The sequence below is a fragment of the Lynx rufus genome, unplaced genomic scaffold (genome assembly GCF_022079265.1).
Source record: "Lynx rufus isolate CCGP_SWC_20201006 ecotype Redwood Valley unplaced genomic scaffold, mLynRuf1.p SCAF_4, whole genome shotgun sequence".
In the NCBI taxonomy this organism is placed as follows: domain Eukaryota; kingdom Metazoa; phylum Chordata; class Mammalia; order Carnivora; family Felidae; genus Lynx; species Lynx rufus.
The window spans coordinates 147,090,935-147,113,873 of record NW_025814856.1 but is presented as its reverse complement, the minus strand read 5'-3'; the positions used below and the strand labels follow the sequence as shown (position 1 = coordinate 147,113,873).

At 53.4% G+C, this 22,939-nt stretch overlaps 1 protein-coding gene across 2 annotated transcripts; it reads right to left on the bottom strand.

Moving 5' to 3' along the window:
- Positions 1 to 1,707: 1,707 nt before the first annotated feature.
- CPA5 (carboxypeptidase A5) lies at positions 1,708 to 21,573 on the bottom strand. 2 transcript variants are annotated; one of them, XM_047096841.1, is made up of 11 exons: positions 21,458 to 21,573; positions 19,523 to 19,604; positions 18,352 to 18,486; positions 9,752 to 9,850; positions 8,502 to 8,603; positions 7,230 to 7,331; positions 6,776 to 6,886; positions 6,248 to 6,338; positions 2,795 to 2,994; positions 2,417 to 2,501; positions 1,708 to 1,895 (listed from the first exon to the last, which is right to left on the bottom strand). In XM_047096841.1, the coding sequence occupies exons 1-11, from the start codon at positions 21,571 to 21,573 to the stop codon at positions 1,708 to 1,710; spliced, it is 1,311 nt and encodes a 436-aa protein (XP_046952797.1). The 2 variants fall into 2 exon arrangements, with proteins under 2 accessions (XP_046952797.1, XP_046952798.1); XM_047096842.1 differs by lacking the exon at positions 2,417 to 2,501 and having other exon boundaries at positions 1,722 to 1,895.
- Between the last annotated feature and the right edge of the window lie 1,366 nt (positions 21,574 to 22,939).

The window sequence follows — 22,939 nt, the reverse complement described above, 5'->3', positions numbered from 1 at the left end:
GGCACAGGCATCCCCAGTCGATGGCCACCGTGCCACCATGGCCGCTGGCCACATGGCCCCCGGGCTCGGCCTTCTTGCTTCCACCCCGGGCCTCCTCACCATTTCTTTGCTCAGAGCGCTACGCAGCTCAGAGTGTACCCGGCCTCGTGGGTACACTCTAATAACCTGCCTAGACCCCTTGGCTCGGCCATTGTTAACCTGCTCCTTCATTGCCCTTTCGGACCTGGGCCTTACCTAGAGTTCTGATCACTACCCATCCCCTCCATCTACCAATTGAACCTCTATCTCCTTTTAGGGTGGAAGGAGGGACTTGTTCTCACTTCACCCTCCTTTCTTCCATGTGTGCGATTTAGAGTAAAACTCCGTGCTCTGTGTCCTGCAGGGGCCAGCTCCCGGGCACCCACCATCCTCCTCCTTTGCAACAAAACCAAAGTCTGGCCCTTGCAAATGAAAGTCTCGCTTTCTGCCTCAGACGTGCACAGACCCACCCAGCGTTGCTGTTGACCTCCAGCTTCTTCAGAGTACCCGCCTTGCCCTGAGGGCGGGGCAAACAGACCCACTATCTCTGCTCCCCGGGGATGGAGGAAGGCGAAAGTATTAGGAACAACCTCAGGAGGGGCGCCTGGGAGGCTCCGTCGGTTAAGCGTCCAACTCTTGGTTTTGGCTCAGGTCATGATCTCGTGGTTTCGTTAAGTTTGAGCCCCGTGTCGGGCTCTGCGTTGCCAAGCGTGGAGCCTGCTTGGGATGCTCTCTCTCTCTCTCTCTCTCTCTGCCCTTCCCCTGCTCATGCTGTCTCTGTCTCTCTCAAAATAAATAATGTAAATAAATAAATAAATCTAAAAAAAATAAAGAAATAAAGAAACCGCAGGATTGGGAGGGGGTGCATCTTGTTTCTTCTATCTCAAAATATTCTCCCTTCTCTCCCTTAAATAAAGTGCTTACTTAGTAAATGCCGGGCCGGCACTAACCGCTCAGCGCAGGACAACCATGGTGACTGTGGCAAAGAGGGGGGGGGAAAAGAGGATTTCCTCTCCCTGGATGTGTGGGGCTTCGCCGTGCTGGCCCTGACTGGCCGTGACTCTGTCCAGGACCAGCGGAGACTGCGAGGGTGCCCAGGAGGCGCAGGTCACAAACCAGTGACTTGTTCACTCTCCTTTAGAGGGTGAATGGGATCTTCAAAGAGGGGGAGTCTGAAATGAACCCCTGACCCCTACCAACATAGGAAATGAAGCAGGAAGAGGAGGAAGCTGCCTGCCTGTCCCCACCTCTCCCTCAAGGTGCCGGAAATGTCGCCACCGGAGAGCCACTCCTTTTGATCAAACATTGTCCCCTCCAGGATCATCTTAGGATGTAAACACCAAGGGGACAATGTGCCTACTAGCAGCCCCCAGCAGGTGCGTTGTCTGCCGTGGGCCTGGAGGACCCACATTTGCAGGAGGAGCAAGTGTAAGGTCGGCTGGCCCCTCAACCCTCCTGAGTACCTGGGGACTGAAGAGGCGTTTCAAGTGCCCCTCTCCCCACCTCAATGCGAGCCCAAAGGGGTTGGTGGCCAGCCCCGGAGGCCATCAAGCCTGTTCAAACTTGTATTTATCTCCTAAGGGGTCAGGGTTGGGGTGTGGGGAACAGGAGGCATCACTTGGGTTTCAGGAGGAGCCCCGGTCCTCGGGGAAGGGAATGAACCTTCCCGCTCTGTCCTCGGTGGTGTTGTTAGTAGGGATGATTCAAGGTGTGCTCCATGATGGTCCGAAGCGCCAGCCACGTCTCCTGGGCCGTGGGGATGATCTGCGAGGCCGGCAGCAGGAAGCCATAGCGCCCCGTGTCCCGGAGCTCGAAGGTGAAGGAGAACTTGATGCCATTGTCATAGGCCCAGTCGACAGTGATCCCGCTGGCCACATCTGGATGTAAAAGGGCAATGAAAAAAAAATTAAAAAAAAAAAAAAGGGCAAAGAAATCCCCCCCCCCAAAGGAAGAATAGGGTGTTTTGCTAAGAGGCATCCTGAGTGGTAAGTGGGCCCTGGGAGCGTGACCCCAACTCACCCCGGACAACATCAAGCTTCCTGACCCAGGCCTCAACCTGGGCCACCCCCTGCCTTCTCTCCCCATTCTCTCCCCCCGGCAAAGGGAAAGCTCCTCGAGGCCACCACCCTTAAGATCTCCTCTCTCAGGGACCATCACAGAGCCAGGCATTGGGAGTTGGACATTAATTAGTGCTGCAGAGAAGCAGCTGCCTGTTTCTGGGTGCCACCACTCACCCCTCTATTCCGATTGGAAACCAGCTCTGACTCAGCCTGGTCAGACCTATGGCCCTGTGGCCAACCAGTGCTGCCAGTCGGCAAAGAGACTGCACCCGCCCACCCCCCCCCCCCCCCCGGTGGATGTGGTGCCGAAAGCAGCAGCCAGGGCAAGGCTCACTCACAGAGGGTGGTGCTGATGCTGCCATAAATGTACTGGATCCCGTGGACCTCATACAGGGCCCGCGCTGCGTCCTTGGCAAGATCGTTCTGCGAGATTACGTCCAGAGGGTGAGAGGCCGGGGCTCCCCGTGCTCCCACACCCTCACCAGCTGCTGAGAAACGGGAACTCAGGAGTCCTGGAAGTTGGATATGCAGGTGACTCTCACGAGAAGGGAGCACAGCACCTCCGGCTTTGAACTTGACCTCATGTGAGCACAACAAGCTCTCCTCTCCTTCCTACCATGGGGTCAACTGGTCCAGACCCTTGTTTCAGAGTGAGGGCCTCAACCCTGTGGGAGCCTGCCTGATGCCTCCCCCAAGCCCCCAGCAGCCAAGCTCACCAACTCCTTCTGGTTTGGAACAGGCTCCGGTGAGTGGCCGTAAGGGTACATGAGCATCTGAGAGTAGCTGTGAATGGAGATCAGAGCCTTGATGTTCCCGTGGGATGTGATGAAGTCCACGATGGCAGCCACCTCTGGCTCCGACTGAGGGGAGGGCCCACGATAAGTCTCAGAGCAGGGGTTGTTATTAGAACCATTTCCTGGAAGAAAAAGAAAAGCACCCAGAGGCTTCAAATTCCAAGGCTTGGGAAAGACACTTAATGCTCACAAAATATCCAGCTGCTCCTCCACATTTCCCAGCCTCCTTTGCAGTCTGGTTGAGGCCATGTGACCACTTCTGGCCAACGAGAATGTGAGCAGTAATGAGGTGTCACTTCTAGCTGGAGGCTGGTAAGAGTAGGCATGACTTCTCCACACTCTCCTCAGTCTATGTGGTTGAAAGCAAAAACCTCTAGATGGAGGAAGCATCCCGGATCCTTCTCTCACGATTGGGAGAAAGCTGCCAAGGAGAGTCACCTACCCACATTGAGCTTCCTGTGCATGAAAAACAAACTTTTACTATATTAAGCCACTGAGATGTGGATGGGTATTTATCACAAACCCTAGTCTTAGAGGGTCGACTCAGCGACTCTCTTGCCCTGTAGAGAGCTTCCCCGGCTCGTCCTTTGGTTAAGTCCTCACGTGTTCCATTAGAAAAGTGGGCCTTCTTCGGCAGCTGCCTTCAGAAGAAACTCTAGGTCTCCAACCCTGGCTTCCTCAATGAGCAGCCACCCCTACGAGCTGACCCTTCTCTGCCGACTGTCCACTGCCATGCGGAAAACTTGGTCAGTTGAGCGCTCAGACTTAGCACCTGCTCAAGCTTTGCCACAGCTGTGGCCCCAGGAGCAACATGAACTTGGGGCCAAAAAGAGAGAGACTAGATCCCCATAGCTGCCTGAAGCTGGTCTGGGAGCCACAGATGTAAAGAGCCTTTGACGATTCTTCTTGGGGACCTAAGTTGGGGGAGAGGACAAAGAGGAACTGACCTTCTATTCTGTTCGCAAATTTCACTTGCTCCTATCTCCTAGATTCTTTGCTCTCCATTTCTTTTCTTCCTCTTCTGTCTGCCTGCCCTCCCCAGGGGCCACGTCATGGGGGGCTGGGCTGTGGGTTGGTCAAGATTTGGGGGTTATTTGGAAGGAGCCATCCCTGTTCTTCCTCTTCTTCCTCCTTCCTGAAATGACTGCGCACAAGCCCAATGCAGAGGTCAGGGATCACCCCAACTTCTGGAGCCTCCCAAGGATGCCAGAGGACCCCCCGCCCCCAGACCCTCAGGGCAGTGCACTGGCCCCAGGACTGGGGGGCCTGGCCCATGGACTGGTTCGGATGCTGCACTAGGATTGCAGCAAACCGGTCCTCCCCAAGAGCGCAGGGGAGGGCAGCGTGAGTGGGAGGGATGGTCTACAGATTACTCATTATGCAGCAATTAAATTAAGGCAATGATAAAACCATAAACAAAATCCTCCAGCCTGAGTCACCAACCCAGACACACACTATTTCTGTCCACAGGCAGGCCCGGAGGCAATTCTGTCACCGGGGAGCGAGACCCCCTCGGTCTGCGGGTCCTCGCCCGGGGCGGGGACCCTGGTGAGAAGGGGACGTGCCTGCAGGAAGCAAGGGTGAGGAGCGGCCCCACAGGCTGGACAGTGGCCCTGTTTGTTGTGTCTGCCGGGAGCTTCTGCACCTGCTACACTTGATGAATGACAAACAGCAACAGATGAGCAGAGCGGGGGAGGCTGAAAGCTTTGTCTGCGTTTGCAGCCCACGCAAGGAAAGCGGTTCCCCTGCCAACGACCAGGTGGCTTTGCCCAAATATGGAGAAACACTTCAGGCCATTAGTTCTGGTTTGAGCTAAGCAGCATAAACTAATCTTCCCCTGACCAAATGGGAATTAGCTGCCTGCCTCTCTCTGACGTTCATAGTCAAAGTCCTCTGAGCCTGCCTGTGTCACAAGTACCTGCTAATGGATTCATTAGCTATTTATTTTTCCTTCTCTGAAAATGTAATTTGTAGCAAGGGGAAATCTCTGGAAGGACATGGTAAATTATTAAAAGCAGTAATCTTTGGGTGGTGGGATTATGGGAGCTTTTTGTCCCCTCTGGGCTTTTTTTTTTTTTTTCATACATTTTTTTTTTTTTACATTGTATATATACTGATTTCCTCCAGCCCCCTGTGGTGAAACACACAAAAGTTATTTTCTTTAAAAGGTAATTTGTCTTTCTGCTAGCCAGTCTGTCTCAGGGTCCATGGGTACTCACTGCAGCCGGTTCTGAGGGGCCCTCGCGGATTGCAACTTGGGGCAAAGGGGCTGGTCATTTGAAGGTGAACACACCCGTTTTTACACGGTTGTGTTCCCTTACACAAGTGGTTACACACACAGTGCCAGATCCTCAGGCAGCCCCCACACCATGGGCTGAGCGCCTTGCTCTGGATGCTTTAGATGCTTATTTTTCAATGAAAACAGACTGAAAGAAGCTAGATTTTCAGCGATGGGCAGATCTACAATGTTCTGTCTCATTGGTCTGGCCATCCATCTGCGGATCTGCTTTTCAACGGCAATGGCACTGCCTCCTGTGGAGCCAAACTCCGACCCCACCACGCCCCCAGAATAGGGGGTGCCCACGCAACCTGTCTTGGCTAGACCCAGGATCCCATTCATCACATCGCTGCATTCCCAGGGTCCACATACTAGTCCCGAGGCTTTCTGGAGACCTCAGTTTCCCCATCTAATCCCTCCGTCCCCGGTGTGGTAAGGGTGACAATCAGGAAGAACACCAAGAACTTGAGAGGAAGCTGCCCACCTCTGCCTGGAAGAAATACAGCCCTGCAGATACGCACCAGTCCATCAGCCCAGGATTACGAAGCAACTGGGTCGCAAGTAAAAACCAGGCTCCAGACAGTGTCAGTGATAAGAACTTGGCTTATTTTAGATTTAAACTACTGTTCTGGCCTCCCCAGAGGGCAAATTTCAGGTCGTGACTCTCGGGAAATGAGTTTGAAGGCATTTTCTCTTGGTGGGCTCCCTACAAGGAAGGGCTGGAGAGATCTGGGGGGCATATAAACTCTAGGGTTTGAACAACCAGCAAGACTATCTTGTCCCTCCTGAAGGGACAACCTGAAGACTCTCTTGTACCTTTCCCTGCCGTATTTAGGATTTGACCCCTGCAGCAAGGAGCCGTTTCCCGCGTTTCCCACGAAGCTGGAGCGGATGCGTACGTTGCCCACGCATGTGCAACCCCTCCCCATATCGCACAGCCAATCCTAGGCGTGTGCTTGCCTGTTCCTGCCATGACTCACTCGCGTTAACTAACTACATTGCCTCTCCGGTTATGAGTCCACATAACCTGACTGTGTGAGAGACGTGCCAAGACGTCCTTCTCCAGCCCTGCCCCCAGGTCCAGCAGATTGCCATACCTCCAAAACCTGACTTCCAGTTCCTATTAAGATCCACACCGATGCAGAAGATTCCAGGTCTGGTGGACTTGTTCTTCCGCCACAGGCGGTTCTGAAAAGCCCAGGGCGGGGGACATTCACCCCTTTCCCAGGGATGGAAGCCTCCGACATCCTGTCCTAGGAAGGGGTGGGGGGTGTCTGGTGGGACAGAGAGGGGCAAAAGGAAGGAATGTCTAGGGCAGGATGGGGCTGCTACGAGGCTGGGCCAAGACTGCGGATCACCTATGGTTAAAGCTGTGGTGTGGGGGGAGGCCCGAGGACAGGCTGCCAACAGTGGCCTTCCCTGGGCAGCAGGACAGGGGTTGAGTCGCAGCTGCAGTACCTGAGTCACCTGCCTGCCTTCGTGAGACTCTCCACCAGGAGCCCCTGAGGAGCCAGCCCCCAGTGAACCTCAGCTCAGCTTCCCAAAGCCACGGTGACCGTTCCTGCACGCCCCGCCCCCCAGAGCTGACCCTGACCCCTGACCCTCTCCCTCCCGAATGTCCTCACCATGCTGTGGGTAAACGCAAACCCATCAGGGTTGGTGACGATCTCCATGAAGATGTCCATGGCGTTCAGTAGGTCCGTCAGCGTGCGGTCTTTGCCATATTCAGTGACAATCTGCAGGCCAGGGCAGAGTGGGTACAGGGTGAGGGATGGGAGGCGCGGGCAGGCCCTCCTCTGAGGTAGATCAGGACTTCTGCACAGCCAGTGGCCGCAGGCAGGGGTGGCATCAGGCCATCAGATACATTCTTTGTGGGCTTGGGGGTTAAAAACTAGAAGGCGGAGGGTGGATTTGGGCGCTGCGCTGCAAAAGGCCAGAGCGCATGGCAGCTGTTCCAAAGGACAGGAGAGTAGAGAGCCCCCGAGGTTTAAACAAGCCAAGTACAATCTCGCAACCAGGGGCGCCCTAAAATAGTCGAGTAGCCGCCACCCCAGCCCCACCCCCATCATCTGTGCTGACCTTCTTGGCGGTCCAGATGCCAGTGGCATGGGTGATCCACTCCCGGGAGTGGATTCCAGTGTCGATCCAGATGGCCCGGCGCTGAGGTCCTCCAGTGCTAAACTGGGTAAAAGCACCGGGTCCCAAACGGGTTTGAACGGAGACAGCTACAGAGCTGTCCCTCGGCTCCCAGAAGGTGGCCCCAGGTGTATGAGCACTGTCTCGGGACACAGGGGCTATATATGCAGGGACTTGTGCATGGGTCCATGAAGTGCACACGTGTGGGAGCCCCGGTGACACAGTGGTGCACTGGGGAAGCGAGGTGATCCAGCTGGAAGCACAGAGCTTCCCAGGCTTGACAGTGTCTGAGACTAGTGTTTCTCAAACTTTAAAGGGCACACGAATCCCCCGGCATCTCACGAAAATGCAGATTCTCAGTCAGTAGGTCTGGGGAGGGGTCTGTGGTTGGGCGTTTCTAACGGGCTCCCGGGGGTGCTGCTGCAGGTGCCAGGACCCCACTCTGAGTAGCAAGGTCCTAGGCCACATTAAAGAGAGGACACGGACAGCCCCTGGGGGAAATCAAAGCAGGGAATGAGGAGGTCAAGTCCCAAGTTAGATGAGAACACTTGGCCCTCTGGAAGAGTCCCCCAGGGCTGTCGAGAGCCGGAGCGCCGTCTTGTCTGAGAGCTGGACGTCAAGTGCCTTGAGGGGGCCCTTTAGGGCACATACTAAGACTTGTTTTTGGCTTGGCTCGACTCCACACTCCTACCTATCCTGCCTTCTTCATGACCAAGGCCATTGCCGCCGTCAAGTTTGCTCCAACTGTTTCCAGTGGCCCCCGTGAAGGGCTGGGAGGTCTCCCCACAGACTCGGGCCTATCTGTGGGGCTGCCTGAGCCAGATGACCTCAATCATTTGTAAATGAGGCCTCTATTTATCTCCCTTCCCATTTCACAGATGAAGCAACAAAGGGAATAGGGAGAATGCTGACTCACCCGCATTCACCTCCCAAGACCAGGGTGATGACCACCACCCTGCAATTCCATCTCCTTTGCAACCCTCCCACCTACTTCCTGACCCAGGACCTGCCAGGTCGCTGCACCATCACCTGTCCATACCTACGAGAGTAGGTCCCTGAACACCACAGCCCCAAAGCTGTGGGTCACCTCAGGGCAGGAGTATACACATCTTCTCTGTCCCTAAAACTCCCACCCTGCCATGACCCTACGTGAGTTCAGTCTTATGCCAGCGGCTCTCACTGTAGAGTCTGGTGGTCAACACCGCCCGCTTTTACCTTCAGGACAACAATGGACCGATTTTCAAAGCTGTGGCCAATCCGAATTTTTGAGACTATATCTGAGTGCGCGGCCACAAAGTTGTCGATCCAGCTATATATCTGAAAGGAATGAAGTTTGTCAGACCGGCAGGGAGGCAGGGAGGCGCGGGGCCCAGGCTCTCCCCGGATATCCTCCTTCTCCCACCCCACCCTCCCAGTGCTGTCCCACCTCCCTTGAGGGTCTAAAAGGACCCAGCGGGAGAACTGCACACATCAAAGACGTGGAGCTGGTGTCGAAGGCAACTGGCCCTGTGCAGAGCTGAGCCTCTTTCTGGAAGAGGAGTGTCCTCACCCTGCCCAGTCCCCAGGGTCAACCTGCAAGGCTCTCAGGGTGGAAGTTTCTTTTGCTTCCACTCTCTTGGCCCATTCAGTCCGTTTGACAGACCCCACAGACCCAGCTGTTTTGGTCTTCTCGGCCCTTAGAGATTCTAAGCCGTTTGAAGGCAGGACTATTTATCTCGGATGTCAATAAATACTGACAGGCCATATTAACCCCTTCCCTCACTCTTTCAATGTACATAATTGAATTACCAAACATATGGGAAAAAATGGATCTTCTATTCCAGGCCATGTGAAATGGGAGAGTAATGACAGCGATACCAGAGGGGACAATATCAATCCCATCACATCTTTTTCATGAAAATGGAACCTATGCCTTGAGTTTCTTTCTGGGCTGGGTGTCCAGAAAGGCGGGCTGTAACTGGGAGCAAGAATTGTCTCCAACTGAGGCAACTCTGTTCTATTCTACAAAATGGCTCTCCAATGTGCCTGGCTTCCTGTCCCTTCTATGCTCCAGGACCCACAGCTGGGGCCACTTGACACCAGAAATGCTTGTGGAGAAGTCAAGACCCCTGAGTCCCCAGCCACAGTGCTGGATTTGGAGATGCCACTACCTGCTCTGCTCTGGCCAGTGATGCATCCCTACCTCAGTGTTCTGCCTAGTAGACCTTTCCTCAGTCCCGGACCTGCCCTGGGCTGTACTGTTGAGTTCTCTCTATCTCTATATGGATCCTGGCTTCTGGACCTGTTTGAAGCTGTCTGTCTGACAGACCTTCACCCAGTGTCTGCTCTGCTCTCCAGAGACTCCCCAAGAGTCATTTCACACTCTCCCGTGGACTTCAGAGTCTTTCATTAGTCTCTGCCTGAGTCGGGAGACCCTGAGGGCCCAAAGGGACAAGAGAGCCCGGAGCTCAACTGGGCAGACCTACCTCCTCCAGGGTGTGGTAAGAGGCATAACTAAAGCTGCTGGTGCTACGCTCCAACCGGCGGGATTTGGCCATGGCTTCTCTCTCCTCATCCAGCAGCACCTAGGAGACAAGAGCACATACTGGAAGGGAAGGGGAGAACCGGGCCAGGCAGGCCTCTTCCGAACCCCGCATCGGCTGGGCCGCGCACAAAGACACCACCGACACAGGAGAACGAGCCACCATGAGTGTGAGCTGCGCAATGGGAGGAGATGCCGGTTGCTGGATGATTCTGCTTGGCCAGCTGGTGTTCATGCCTCCGTTTCCCAAATGAGCACGGGGCGAGGAGTCCGGAGAGCTGCATTCCAAGTCTGCCACCAACTTGCTGTGGAGCCTTGGCCTTAGTTTGCTCAGCATGGAAATTAGGATAGCAATATCTTGCCCTGCCCAGCTCATAGGATAAAATGTAATAAGGGATATGAAAGTATTTTAGAAGAGTGCTCGTGATCTATTGCCAACATTGTTTTTGCCCTCTATGAACACTGCTGAGTCAAGGCTCAAGCTGACCCCCTGGGGGAGCAGAGGGCCCCCCTGACCCACTCTACTCTACCCCCGGGGGGTAGCCTACACAATTGATATCCAGGCCGTTTGGGAAACCAACTATGGAGCAAGCTGATCCAAATAATTATAGAACTAATATGCCAACAATCTTTTACTTACTGTCTTAACTGCCTCTTAAACACAAGTATGGATGAACCAAAAGCAATGTCCTGGGTATCATTTGGAGTTGGTACTCCGCCCACACGCAGTACTTCCCACTGACCATGGGGGGGGGGCATACGGTTGGATTGGGTTGCCCTCCCACATCATTCTGGGACACTTTTCCCAGCTTGAGATTCAGTGAGGTGGGCAAGTGCCCTTCACCCCAGGCTCATACCCTTACACTGGCACCCAGGGATAGAGGCACCCCAGGACTCTGCACTGACCAGCAGCATGGGAGGTGCCTCGGCCTCTCTGCCACAAAGGGTGCTGGGAAAGCAGAAGACCTCAACCCGAAGTCACACAAGGGAGTCTTGATGATGTCTTGCTTCAGGCAGAGCCTTTCACTTTACCAGGCATGCTTATCCTCAGTGTCTTCATTGGTCTGGTCAGACGACCAAATGACAGGGCAGGAATTCACTATTCATGTTTCAGAGATAAAACAGATTGGAGAGGTGAAGGGACTTAATGGCAAAGCCAACAAGGGGCAAAGGTGAGGTAAGAACCCAGACATCCTATTCCTAGCCTTGGCTTCCTTAAGGCTGGCTAGCTATCAACACTAAAGGTGAATTAGAATAATAAATGTATGTATTATATGTAATACTAAATAACAAACATATATACACACACATAGATAGATATGCATACCTATAGGTATATACTGTTGACCCTTGAACAATGAGAGGGTTAGGGGCACCAACTCTCCCACAGTTGAAAATCCACACATAACTTTTGACTTCCAAAAAACTTAACTACTAATAGCCTGCTGTTGGCCAGAAGCCTTACCAATAGCATAAACAGACAATTAACACATATTTTGTACGTTATATGTGTTATACATTATATTCTTACAATAAAACAAGCTACAGAAAAGAAAATATTATTAAGAAAATCATAAGAAAGAGAAAATACATTTATAGTACTGTACTGTATTTATCAAAAAAAAAAAAAATCCACGTATATCCACACAGTTCAAACCCAGGTTGTTCAAGGGTCAACTGTATGTTTATCTGTGTGTGTGTGTAGGTATGTATATGTGTGTGTGTGTGTGTACAGAGAGGGCAAGAAAATGTGTAAAATGTTAACAGGTGAAAAATCCATCATACTATTCTTGCAATTAAAAGGTGTTCTGAAATAGCAAAAAAGTGTGGTGCCTGGGTGGCTTAGTCAGTTGAGAGTCCAACTCTTGAATTTGGCTCAGATCATGATCTCACGGTTCATGGGATCGAGCCCCACGTCGGGCTGCGCGCTCACAGCACAGAGCCTGCTTGGGATTCTCTCTCTCCCCCTCTCTCTCTCTCTCTCTCTCTCTCTGCTTCTCCCCAGCTTGTACTTGCTTTCTTTCTCTTTCTCTCAAAATAAATAAAAGTAAAACATTTTTAAAAACTATTTGAAAAAAATAACAAAAAAGCAATACCCTGAGCATAGAAAAATAAGACAATAAAATGTCAGAAAATACCTCTATGAAAACAATGCTTGTTAGGATAGAAAGATTATGATTTCAAGCAATTTTTAAATGTTCCCTATTTTTATATTTTGGCAGCATGCTTCTACTACTTCAATAAGTAAAATCTTCTAGGGAATAAATAATACTAAAACAAAAACAAAAAGGCCCAATGGCTAAAATAAAGTAGCAGCCATGGACTCTTCAGTCCCAGGGCTGGAAAAGAGGCATCACCACCATCCCCACAGACGAGGCCGTTGTCAAGTGCCCACTCACCCTGCTGCCCCAGTCAGCTTGCTCACAACCCTCAAGTTCACAGATTTAAAAATGGGACTGGAAATCGCTGCTTGGGCCTCATTTTCTTTTCTTTTTGAGCACCGACCACACGTTAGGCAATTGTGATTGCAATGTTTTCTGGCTGAATTAGCTAAGCTGGATACATTCCCACTTGGGCAAAGCTGGGATTGCTGTGCAAGTAAGGAAGCCTGGAGGAGCCTTGACCCTTGCTGGCACAGGCACCACCCCGGGACACTCTAACAAAAGGGACTTGTCTTCTCCCAGGAAACCAACGGAAATCTCAGCAGCCCACCGTGACCAGGGTGTGCCCATCACTTTGGGCCGGGCACTACCAGCTGTGGTGAGCAGCCACAGGGAGCCAGCAGCCCGGGGCTGGCGCACCCAGAAGTCCCCCTCCAGTCCCACCGAGATGAACTTCCTAGGGACTGGCGGAGGACCTGAGGCGGTAGGAAAAGGTGGAGGACAGGGAGGAGAAATTGGGAAGCTCTTCCCACAGCCCAGGGACACCCACAGCAGCAAACAGCTCCCAGGAGGCCATTCTTTGTTCCACAGAACGGCTTGGGGGCAAATGGGAAATGGGCACCAAACTGCAAATAACTTTCCAAACACCCTCACAGCCCTGTGAATGGATGTGACACCCGCTCACAAATTGGGAATGCTCAGCCCTCACAGCTGGGCCCCAATCCCAAGAACGCTAATCTACCCTGGCCTGAAAAATACACAGATGTTGGCTCCCTTCACAAGGCCGAGAGGGGAGAGGGGAGAACTGAGAACGCAGTCTTGCCACAGGCTCAGGGAAGCCTAATTACAGCCCTGTCAGGCTTCTCAGAGAAAAAAAAGAAACGGCTCAGAAGCAAGCCATTTGCCTCCCTGGAAGCCATAACCTGACAAGGAAAGTAATACCTTGGTGTGAATTAATTTATGACAGGGGTGAGGAAGGACGGGAACATTAAGCAAAGAACAGCACCTCCAGGATGGAGGAGGGCAGGAGGCCACGGGAGGCCCAGGAAGGGCGAAGCTGACGCCTGAAGGGAACCAGCACTCGGCCGCTGAACTCCAGCCGCGCAGACGTAAAATGGACGCGGCTCCGGGTGACGGTGAACGGGGAGCATCTCCCCACCCCCCCGCCCCCACCCCCGCTCCGTGACAGCAGCAGTCACCTCTCCTCATGTGTCCCTGGCCTTCTCTAACAGGCCCAACATTTGCAGTAGCAGCTGCGTGGCTGGTAGCAAATGCAGTCTGTGCCTACGTGGTGGGTGGCTACAGACCCGGGGGTTCTTAGCGTGGACCCCCTCAGAGGTCAAGGCTGAACGGGTGGCTTCACTGCCCCAAAGGCAGAGTTAAAACCACCCACACAAACAACAGTGACAACTGTGGAAGAAGCAGATGGTCAGGAGCAAAGAGTGCAGGGCCCGGGGCCAGGCTGCCTCTGGTAAAATCTCGACGCCATCACTAACGGGGCACTAATCTCTCTGGGCCTCAGTTTACCAAAGTATTCATCTCTCTCTGTGCCTTCAAAAATGGGGGTCACGTTATCACACCCTTGAGCACATTCTTTAAGGGGTTCCCGTGAGGCTTAGAGGGGTTAATACATGTAAAATGTTTGGAGTGTCACCTAGCACGTAGCCATGAGGAGGAGCGAGAGGAGGGTGGCAGGGCGATAGTAATTTGGGGGGTGACTCACGTGTGAACAAGGTTTTGAAAGCAGCAAGGGAATAAGTCATGCAGGGATCTGCAGAAACAGCATTCTACTCACAAGGACCAGTAAGTGCAAAGGCCCCGAGACGTGAATCTCATCAAGGGCCCTTGGGCAGGAATGGGTCAGGCAAGTTCAAGGACAGTAAAGAGGTCCAGGTCTCTGGAGCACAGCGAGCCAGGGGAGAGCAGTCAGTGACAAGGGTGTTGTACTTCAGGGCCATTTTAAGGACTTGGGCTTTTACTCTCAGTTAGGAAGTCATTGAGGGCTTTAAGCAGAGAAGTGACATAATGGGATATAATATATAATAATAATAATTTTAAAGGACCCCTCTGAATGCTGTTTTGAGACTAGGCAACAGGGAGGCAAGGATGGAATTAGGGACAGCAGTTAGAAAACTCTTAGAACAATCCAGGTGTGGGGCTGATGGCGTGCTGGCCCAAGGTGGTAGCATAGAATGGTAAGATACATTTTATTTATTTACTTTTTTAATGTTTATTTTTGAGAGAGAGGGGATGGGGCAGGGGAGGGGCAGAGAGAGGGGGACAGAGGACCCGAAGCAGGCTCTGTGCTGACAGCAGGACGCGAACTCACGAACCGTGAGATCATGACCTGAGATGAAGCTGGACGCTCAACCGACTGTGCCAGCCAGGTGCCCTGGTACGATACAATTTAAAGGGAGAACTGACGGGATTTGGTGAATGTGAGATGCGAGAAAGGAGTTGAGGACGACTCCAGGCTTCTTGCCTGAGTGACCGGAAGGATGGCGTTGTCATTTCCTGAGATGGAGAAGGGCTGTGGAGGAGCAAGTTGAGGGGGGGTGCTCGGTTGGGAACGGTGACATTTGAGACGCCCGTTAGGCAGGCAGGTGGAAATGAGGAAGAGGCGGTTGGAGACCCCAGTCTGGAGTTCAGGGTGAGCGTAGGAGTCTGGCTGGAGATGCAAGTATGGGAATATTCAGGAGGCTGAAGGTATCCAATGCCATGATCTTGAATGAGAGGATCCAGGGGAAGTCAAAGGACAGAACTGGGAAATAGCAAAATGACATGCAAAGGAGAGCCAGTTAGATGGGACAACATCCAAGAGAGGACAGTGTCCCGGAAGCCAAGACAGGACACGTTTCAAAGACGAGAGAGCAACCAGCTGGGCTAAATAAGGTGGAAGAACAACGGGCACTCAAAGTTGGCCACTGAGTTGGACGTAGGAGCTGTGGGTGACGAATGTCAAGGGCAGTTTTGGTGAAGTGAGGGGTGGACAGTCCACCCACGGAGAAGGATGGAGGTGGCAAGTATGGCCCGTATTTCCAAGAGTTGTGCTGCACGGGGAAGCCGAGAAATGGGGTGATAGCTGGAGACGGGGGGACGGGATCGAGAGAGGATTTTGGGGGGTAAGAGAAATAACGCTACATTTGTATGCTAATGAGAATGATCCAGTAGAGAGGGGGAAATTGGCCAAGCAATATTTACACTAAATTGCATTTTGCTCTAGATGCTCAGAGCCCGGGTGATTTTTGTGTTCTCCGTTGTGCTTTCCCCTATTTTCCAAATTATCTAACATGAATATTTATTAATTTTGTAATCAGAAAAAAGCCATTAAAATCCACAGAGCTGATTGCTCAAGTGAAGCTTTTCCATGGTGACTCATCCTAGAGAAAGAAAAAAAAAAAAAAAACAACAACAACACCAAAACCAAAGGGCTGAGAAAAAAGGGGGAGGTGAAGAAAAATTAAATGCAAATAGAGCTCACTCGGAATCAGATAATTTCTTGCCTGGCCCACTGCAATTTCCTCAGCACCCTCCTGCCTGTCAGTCTCTCCCTGCTCCTGTCCCCAGCTCAACATTGTCACTGTCAGAGGGATTTTTTTTCTTAAATGCAAATCTGATCCCGTCAGAGCCCTCCCATGGCTCCCCCATGATTTTTCGGGATAAATCTCGACCTCTTCACCCAACAGAGGATGCCCCTTGTGATCTGGTCGGGCCTCACTGCCAACAGGGCGGGGGGGGGGGCCTTACCCCTGCCGGTCCCCCCCTCGCCTGCTCTTCAGCCGCACCGTAATTACCGCCTTCTCAGAGCCTCCCTACGTGCAGAGCCTCTTGTCCTCGGCTCCCATAGCAACCTGCTGCACGCCATCAGCACCATCAGCAAGCTCATCCACTCCATTGTAATCACTGCTTTACTCCCCTCCACTCCCCACCCCCACGACCCAGCTCCCCTGGATACGGAACCGGAACCGGAGTTCCTGTCTTTGTGTTTCCTGCACCTTGCACACAGTAGGTATCTCCATATCAGGAGATGGAACAAACGAACCCAGCTCTTCCACCTCAAGCACGCGTCTGATCACAGCTTGGGGAGGGGGGAGGGGTGGGGGTGGGCAGGGCGGGGAGCAGGGGACACTTCCCTTCCTCAAAAATCTCCAGCACCCCTGGCCAAAGCGAAAGCCGGAAGCCGGCACCAAGGTTTTTCACGCTCCCTCTCAGCCTAGTGCTGCGGAGGAAACACACCCTCACTTCTTTCCTTTCCTCGCATCCGTGAATTCAACCAACATTTATTAAGCCCCAACCGAGTGGCAGGTGCCATGGAAGGCGCTAGGGCATAAAGATAGATAAGAGGCCCGAGCCTGGACCTTGAGGGGCTCAGGAGAGGGGGCCCTGGAGACAAAGACCAACCTAATAGCAAGGCCTCTGTCTGGGCACACTCTTTCCGAACCTGCCAACAGAGTCATTGTGGAGACCGTTGAGGGCCCGCCGTGCAAGAGAGGCTACGCCAAACGCTGCGGCGGAGAGATCCGGAAGATTCAGAAGAGATTAGGCCCGTGCGTCAATAACGAAACGTAAGGCTAGAGGCCAAAAACCTGAGTGGTGCAAAGCCTTCCCCTCCTGTTAGCGCCTCTGAGCTTCTCTCCTCCTGGACACCCTCCCCCTCGTCACCACAAATCAACTCAACGCGGCAGCCTCCCCTACCCCCGCCCCCCCAGCTCCCTCCAAGCCAAAATGGGATCTTAAGTCTGACAATCGGAGCTTGATGCACTGCAGACAGAGCGAGGTGTTGGGGGAAATCCTGCCCGGCTGGGTTAGGGCAGACAGTCCAGGGCATCTACTACTGACAGGGAGTAAAAAGCGCCCCCGGAAGGGATTCCAGCCTGGGGACGACAGGGGAGGGACGTGAAGAGGACAGCTCCAGAGGAGCCAGGGGGCAGGCTCAGAGGTGCCTCTGGGGCCACTCCTGAGGTGCGGAAATCGACAGAACATTTTGAGAGACGTCTTCGCATCTGCTGGCTAAATGCTGCGGGCTTTCAGGGCGGGGCAGAAGCGAGGAAAGGCAAACCTGAAGATGCCCGCATGGGCGAAAAATGAGAATTGAGTGCTATTTCTTTCGATGTGGTACCCTGTCTTGTCTGCGGGGAGTTTCCCCATTTGGGTTTGTGGGGGATTAATTAGAGAAAGGGGCCACCCCTACGCACTGAGCAGCAAACACATGGGCCCGATGAGGGACAAAGGTCCGTGCGTGGATCTAAGTGGCCCAGCCCGGTGCGTTCGCGGGAAAGGAATGCCCCTGATGCGTTTATCCCTTGGCATGTGATGTCATGTGTGTGCGCTCCGGGAGACTGGGTTCCCACACTCAGAGCCCTCAGAGGGTAGCTGCAGCGCGCCGTGGCTGGGGAGGAATGTCTGGGGATGCGACCCTGCAGGTGCACCACAGCAACTGTGGAGGGGTGCGGCCAGAGGCGCCTAACCAGCACGCGGTGCCCACAAGAAGCGCTTTAGGAAGGGGGCTCCTTGGGACACCCTTGAAGACAGAACAACAGAAATAAAATGTCACGGTGTTCAGAAAAGACACCGTAAGCTGCGCCGACCAGGGCGGGTGGGGACACGGGCAGGGCCGGGATGAAGGCTCTCTCTGTCCTACCCAAGGGTGGGTGTGCAGCCCTCCCAAAGCTATTCCCCTGGGAGAATCCTGCCTGGGAGAGGAGACTGGTACCTCCTAGTACCGAGAGCCTGGAGGTACAAGGGTCGTGGGACAGCCAGGACGGCGGGGACGGTCAGAAAAGCAAAGGGACTCTTCCAGAGCTGCCTCCCCCGGGTGCCCAGGAAAGACCCGAGCTACTTGCTCCTGTCTCCCTCCTCCCTGGTCTCCTCCTCTGCTGTGAGCTGCAAATCCCCCCACAAGAGGACTCGTCCACAAGTGACTGCCACTACCACACGAGGAGGACGTCCCCCCTCCCCCGACCGTGGGCTCTGTCCTAGATTTTCAATATTCTCTGAGAAGTGTGAGGTGTCGTTCCTTCTACAGCAGGTCCACAAGAATGCAGACGGAACTCTAGAAACCTGTCCACTGTGAGCCCTGGGTTGCTTTCCTCTGGGCTGGGCTCAAACCAGAAAGGCGCGTGGAAGGTGAAACCCTAGCCGTGGTGCTGGGGCAGGACCTCACCTGGATGTCCTTTATCATGACGCTGTAAGCAAGGCCGTGAGAGCCCAGGTAAGCCTTGACGTCTTTCAGTTCAGAGAAAGGAACTCTCATATCCACTGGGAGGCTGGGCCTGGCTGGGCCACGCCAGAAGTCCACCTTGGCCACAAAGGAAAGGAAAATGGATGTGTTTAATCGTGTGTCCTCATACATGATCCTGTGGGCACCTTAGACAGGCAGACGGTCTTCTTCTCTTAGACAGTTAAAAGGGCCCCAGTTCCAAAATGAAAACCCTCAGGCCGAGCACAGAGATGGGGGCAAACAAAACCCCCGAGCTGCGTTTCTTTCTCCGATTCCGAGCACCCTCGCTCCCCGCCTCACTCCAACTTCGCCTGGACCCCAAGAACCCTAAACAGTTGCTAAAAGTGAGACAGCTCATCATACGGGGCATTCACATGGACAAGAACCTTGGTCAGAAGGGGGAGGCATCACTGCCCTCAAGCCCTGGGGAGGGGGGAGGAACCCGACCTGCATTCCCATGACCTCCAAATGCTACGTCTACTCACCAACTTGTAAAAGGGAGAGAATTGTTATAAAGTGTTATGAGTCCTAGTAGATAGGGGCACTCAAACGAATAGGGACAGGGGCTTTGGGCCACATCCAGAAATACCTGGTTGCTTCGGCAGCCCTCAAACAAAACCCTTCTATTGTAACTGTTGAAGAAAATGTTTTCCATTGTGGAATACTTGCAGAGGACAAACGTTCTCGGAAACAAATGCTCAGGCTGACAGGGACGAACCCAAATAAAACACAGGTTCGCCAAGCTGAGCCGTTTCAGTGGGGGAAACCGACGTGTCCAGTCTGCATGCTACATGGCATCCCACCCAGAGACATATGTACTCCCCGGGTGGCTTCCGGACACTCCAGTCATTTGTGAGGTGGCCCCTGACAGGGTCTGCTCGGCAGCTCCCCATCTAGGACAGAGGAGAAGGCCAAGAAAGGCCACCCAACTTTCCGGGCGAGTGTTCCCAACCTTTCCTGAAGAAGATCCCACATGTGATTTTCCACGGTGTTGTGATCTTTGGCAGATATGATAGGGGCAGGTTTGGGGTTCGGGGAGCAGGACGGGGGGCTGAAGATGCAGGCCACCGTAAGAAAGTGGAGAATGTGTTCCCCAGCCCTGAGGAGTCCTCACCTTCTGGGGCTTCAGGCCCTCCAGATCCCTGAGAAGTGAAAGCTCCTTCTCATTTTTAGCCAGGACTCGAAGAACCTGATCTCTGGAAAGACACAGGGAGGGTGGAAGGAGATGCTGAGACGGCTCCCTGGAAGGCTGGGCTAGGGGACCCTGAGGACCAGGCTGAGGGGACCCGGCAGGAAGGCTGGGAGGCCGGAGGAGACTGAGCAGAAGGACGTGCCACTCTGGGAAGCACGCGAGTCCTTCAGCATGAGACAGCGGTCGCTCCAGACCAAGGACAGACCACCCGAGCCACTAAATAAAGCCCGTCACAACTAGTGATGAACCCAGCAGCAAGACAGGGGAGGAAGTATGGGACAGGGACATGGGAGAATGGAGGAGGCCTGGAAAACCAAAGGAACGAAGGGGAGAAAAGAATAGATACAGAGGGCAGGGGAGACCAACAGTGGCCCCGAGCGCTCTTCGTACAAGGGCCAAAGGCCATGGTCTGTCCAAACCCTGTGCCCCTTCCAGCCTTCTCTCAAGAGATTGAGGACATGGAAGGGGAGATGAGCCTCACGCTAACATAGGAGAGGAAGCTGAGCCCTTCCCACCCCGGCGGAGAGGCCGCGAGAGGCTGTGCGCGTGACCTCCGGTGTCCGCCACCCGGGATGCCGCTGACTCCCTCCCTGACTGGCTTGGATATCAGGGAGGATGAACCCCGCCCCCACCCAGCCCCCTCTAATCACTACTATGGGGATACTTTGGGGTCATTCCATTAGGTGACGTCTGGGAAGCTGAGAAACATGTCCCTAGAGGGCCTGGGGTAAAATCCTAATGCTTATTCGTATTCAAAGGAGGACAATACTGTATCCATATGGTAGGGATACAGAGTCTTCTGGGGGTTACTAACGTCTTTAAGAATCAGAGAAAACCAGGGGCACTTGGGTGGCTCAGTCGGTCGGGCATCTGACTTCAGCTCAGATCATGATCTTACAGCTCATGAGTTCGAGCCCCATGTCGGGCTCTGTGCTGACAGCTGACAGCTGGGATCCTGGGGCCTGCTTCGGATTCTGTGTCTCCTTCTCTCTCTGCCCCTGCCCCACTCACGCTCTGCCTCTCTCTTTCTCTCAAAAATAAGTAAACATTCAGGGCGCCTGGATGGCTCAGTCGGTTAAGCATCCGACTTCAGCTCAGGTCATGATCTCGCAGTTTGTGGGTTCGAGCCCCGCGTCGGGCTCTGTGCTGACAGCTCGGAGCCTGGAGCCCGCTTCGGATTCTGTGTCTCCCTCTCTCTCTGCCCCTCCCTAGCTCATGCTCGCGCGCTCTCTCTGGGTCAAAAAAAAATAAACTTTAAAAAAAATTTTTTTAATAAAAATAAATAAACATTCAAAAAAGTTTTCAAAATTAGAGGAAACCATCCCCCCAGGAAAAAAAAATAGATAAACAATTTTACATATAAGCAAGAATCAGGGGGATCTTGGAGCCCTGGAAACTTCCCCATGGGCTGCAGATTAAGAACTCATGCTGTGGGGGGGGGGGGGTGGTGGTGGGGGGGAGGTGGCGCCTGGGTCTGACTTCTGCTCAGGTCATGATCTCCTGGTTCATGAGTTCGAGCCCCGCATCAGGCTCTCAGTGCAGAGCCTGCTTGGGATTCTCCCTCTCTCCTTTCCTCTCTCTGCCCCTGCCCCACTCGTGCTCTCTCTCTCAAAATAAATAAATAAACTCAAAAAGAAGAAGAAGAAGAAGAAAGAACTCATGTGGGGAAGGACAGTAAGACAGCTGCTTGTCCCACCCTTGAGCGTGAGAGTGGGAGATTGTGGACCTGAATGGGAAGTGAGGTCCCAACTCCCTCTACTTTGACCAGGTCCCAGGAAGACAGCCTCCTCCCTGCTGGCACACCTGGTCCCCAAGCTCTCAGCAGCCCTTCCTCCCCACTATGGAGCAGCCACTCACCCTGTGAAATTCATTTGGCCCAAAGCTGCTGCCAGAATAAAGCTGAAGGCCAGGAGCGTCCACCTGTCCACAGGGGACAGCCCAGGGCCCACGCCTCCTCCAGGGGCCCCCTGCATGCTTCTTCCTTCAGGTGAGCTTCAAGGCCTTTCTTCGTGCGCGGGCATGGCCGAAGCCTCAGGACAGGACAGCACCTAAAGGCCGGCAGGCCCGGCCTGAGAAGGGGCGTTAGGTTCTCTCTGGGGGAGACCCAGCATGTGGCTCCCACACGCAGGGCCTTGACAGAGCTAGGGCCACCCCTCCCCACGGCTAGGCAAATCCCCTCCCGGCAAGAGGAAAGAGGAAAAGAGGAAGACGAGGCTCTTGGCTTTCCTTCCTCCCTGGAGGTTTGCTGGGCCAGCCTCTGGTGAACACCAAGTCCTCCTTCTCCGGAGAAAGAGAAGAGTAGCTGGAAGGCCCCAGGAAACCACTCCGTTCCTCCCTCCTCATTTAAGTCTTTTCTGTTGCTCTCCTTCTCCCTCCCCATCCGCTCACGCTTCCCCTGGGCCACGTCCCCCTTACGCATAAGGGTGTGGACGCCATTGAAAGAACGCCGGGTTTAGAGACAGGGACCATGGGCTCACTTCCTGTCTAAAAGACCTCGGGCAACTGCCCTAATCTCTCTAAGTCTCAGTTTACTCATCAGTAAATGGGGTTAATAATACCTCCCCTCCCTACCTCACAGGGGTTGGGGGGAATATTAGATGAGACAACGTGGGTGAACTGGCTTGGGAAAGCCCGCAAAGTAGAATGTATTATTATTTCCAAGCATTAACTCTTAGTCACAGCTGCATCTTAGGTCAGCACTCCAGTGGCAGTGGGGAGAAGGGGGACAGAAGGGAATAGAGAGGGGAACAAAGGAAATACATATAGCACGAGAAGGAATTCGGTGAAGACTCCCTTTTCTCTATGTTCAGCTGGCCGCCATTATGCCGGCACAGGTAGTGGATTTTCTGCCAGACATGAAGGTCACTGCAATCATTATAGTTCTCAACAGACAGCAGAGTCAATTTCTCAGTCCTGCTGAAGGCCCACACAGCCCCCTTTATGGGCTGGGAATAGCAGGAATAAAGCGGAGGCCAGCACACAAAGCAGTCATATTGGAAGGAGAGAGTGAAAGATGATACGTGAATGGTAAATGATGAATCTAACAGAAAATCCACAGGAGGCGGGGGGGGGGGGGGGGGAGAAAGGCAGAGACTAAATCCAACAAAGTTGTTCAGCAGAGGACGTCAACAAAAGGCCACTTAACTGTCACCGGCGATTCTCAGCAGCCCCCCTCCCCATCCATACTTCCCCAGAATGGTCAATTAACTGGCCATGTGTGCAGAGAGGGGAGCTCTTTTATTGACAGAATGCCCTGCTCCCACACCCCGCCGGACCTACTCCATTATTTCGTGGTTCAGTTGTTCAGACATGCCAAACTCTCCTAGAACCCTGGCTTTG

Excerpts from the sequence above, each read along its gene's own strand:
- CPA5 (XM_047096841.1), bottom strand. The coding sequence starts at position 21,573 with ATGCAGGGGGCCCCTGGAGGAGGCGTGGGCCCTGGGCTGTCCCCTGTG. Across the intron at positions 2,502-2,794 it reads TTCCAAACCAGAAGGAGTTG|AACGATCTTGCCAAGGACGC; the intron begins GTGAGCTTGGCT and ends GTAATCTCGCAG. Across the intron at positions 1,896-2,416 it reads CAGCATCAGCACCACCCTCT|ATGTGGCCAGCGGGATCACT; the intron begins GTGAGTGAGCCT and ends TTTTACATCCAG.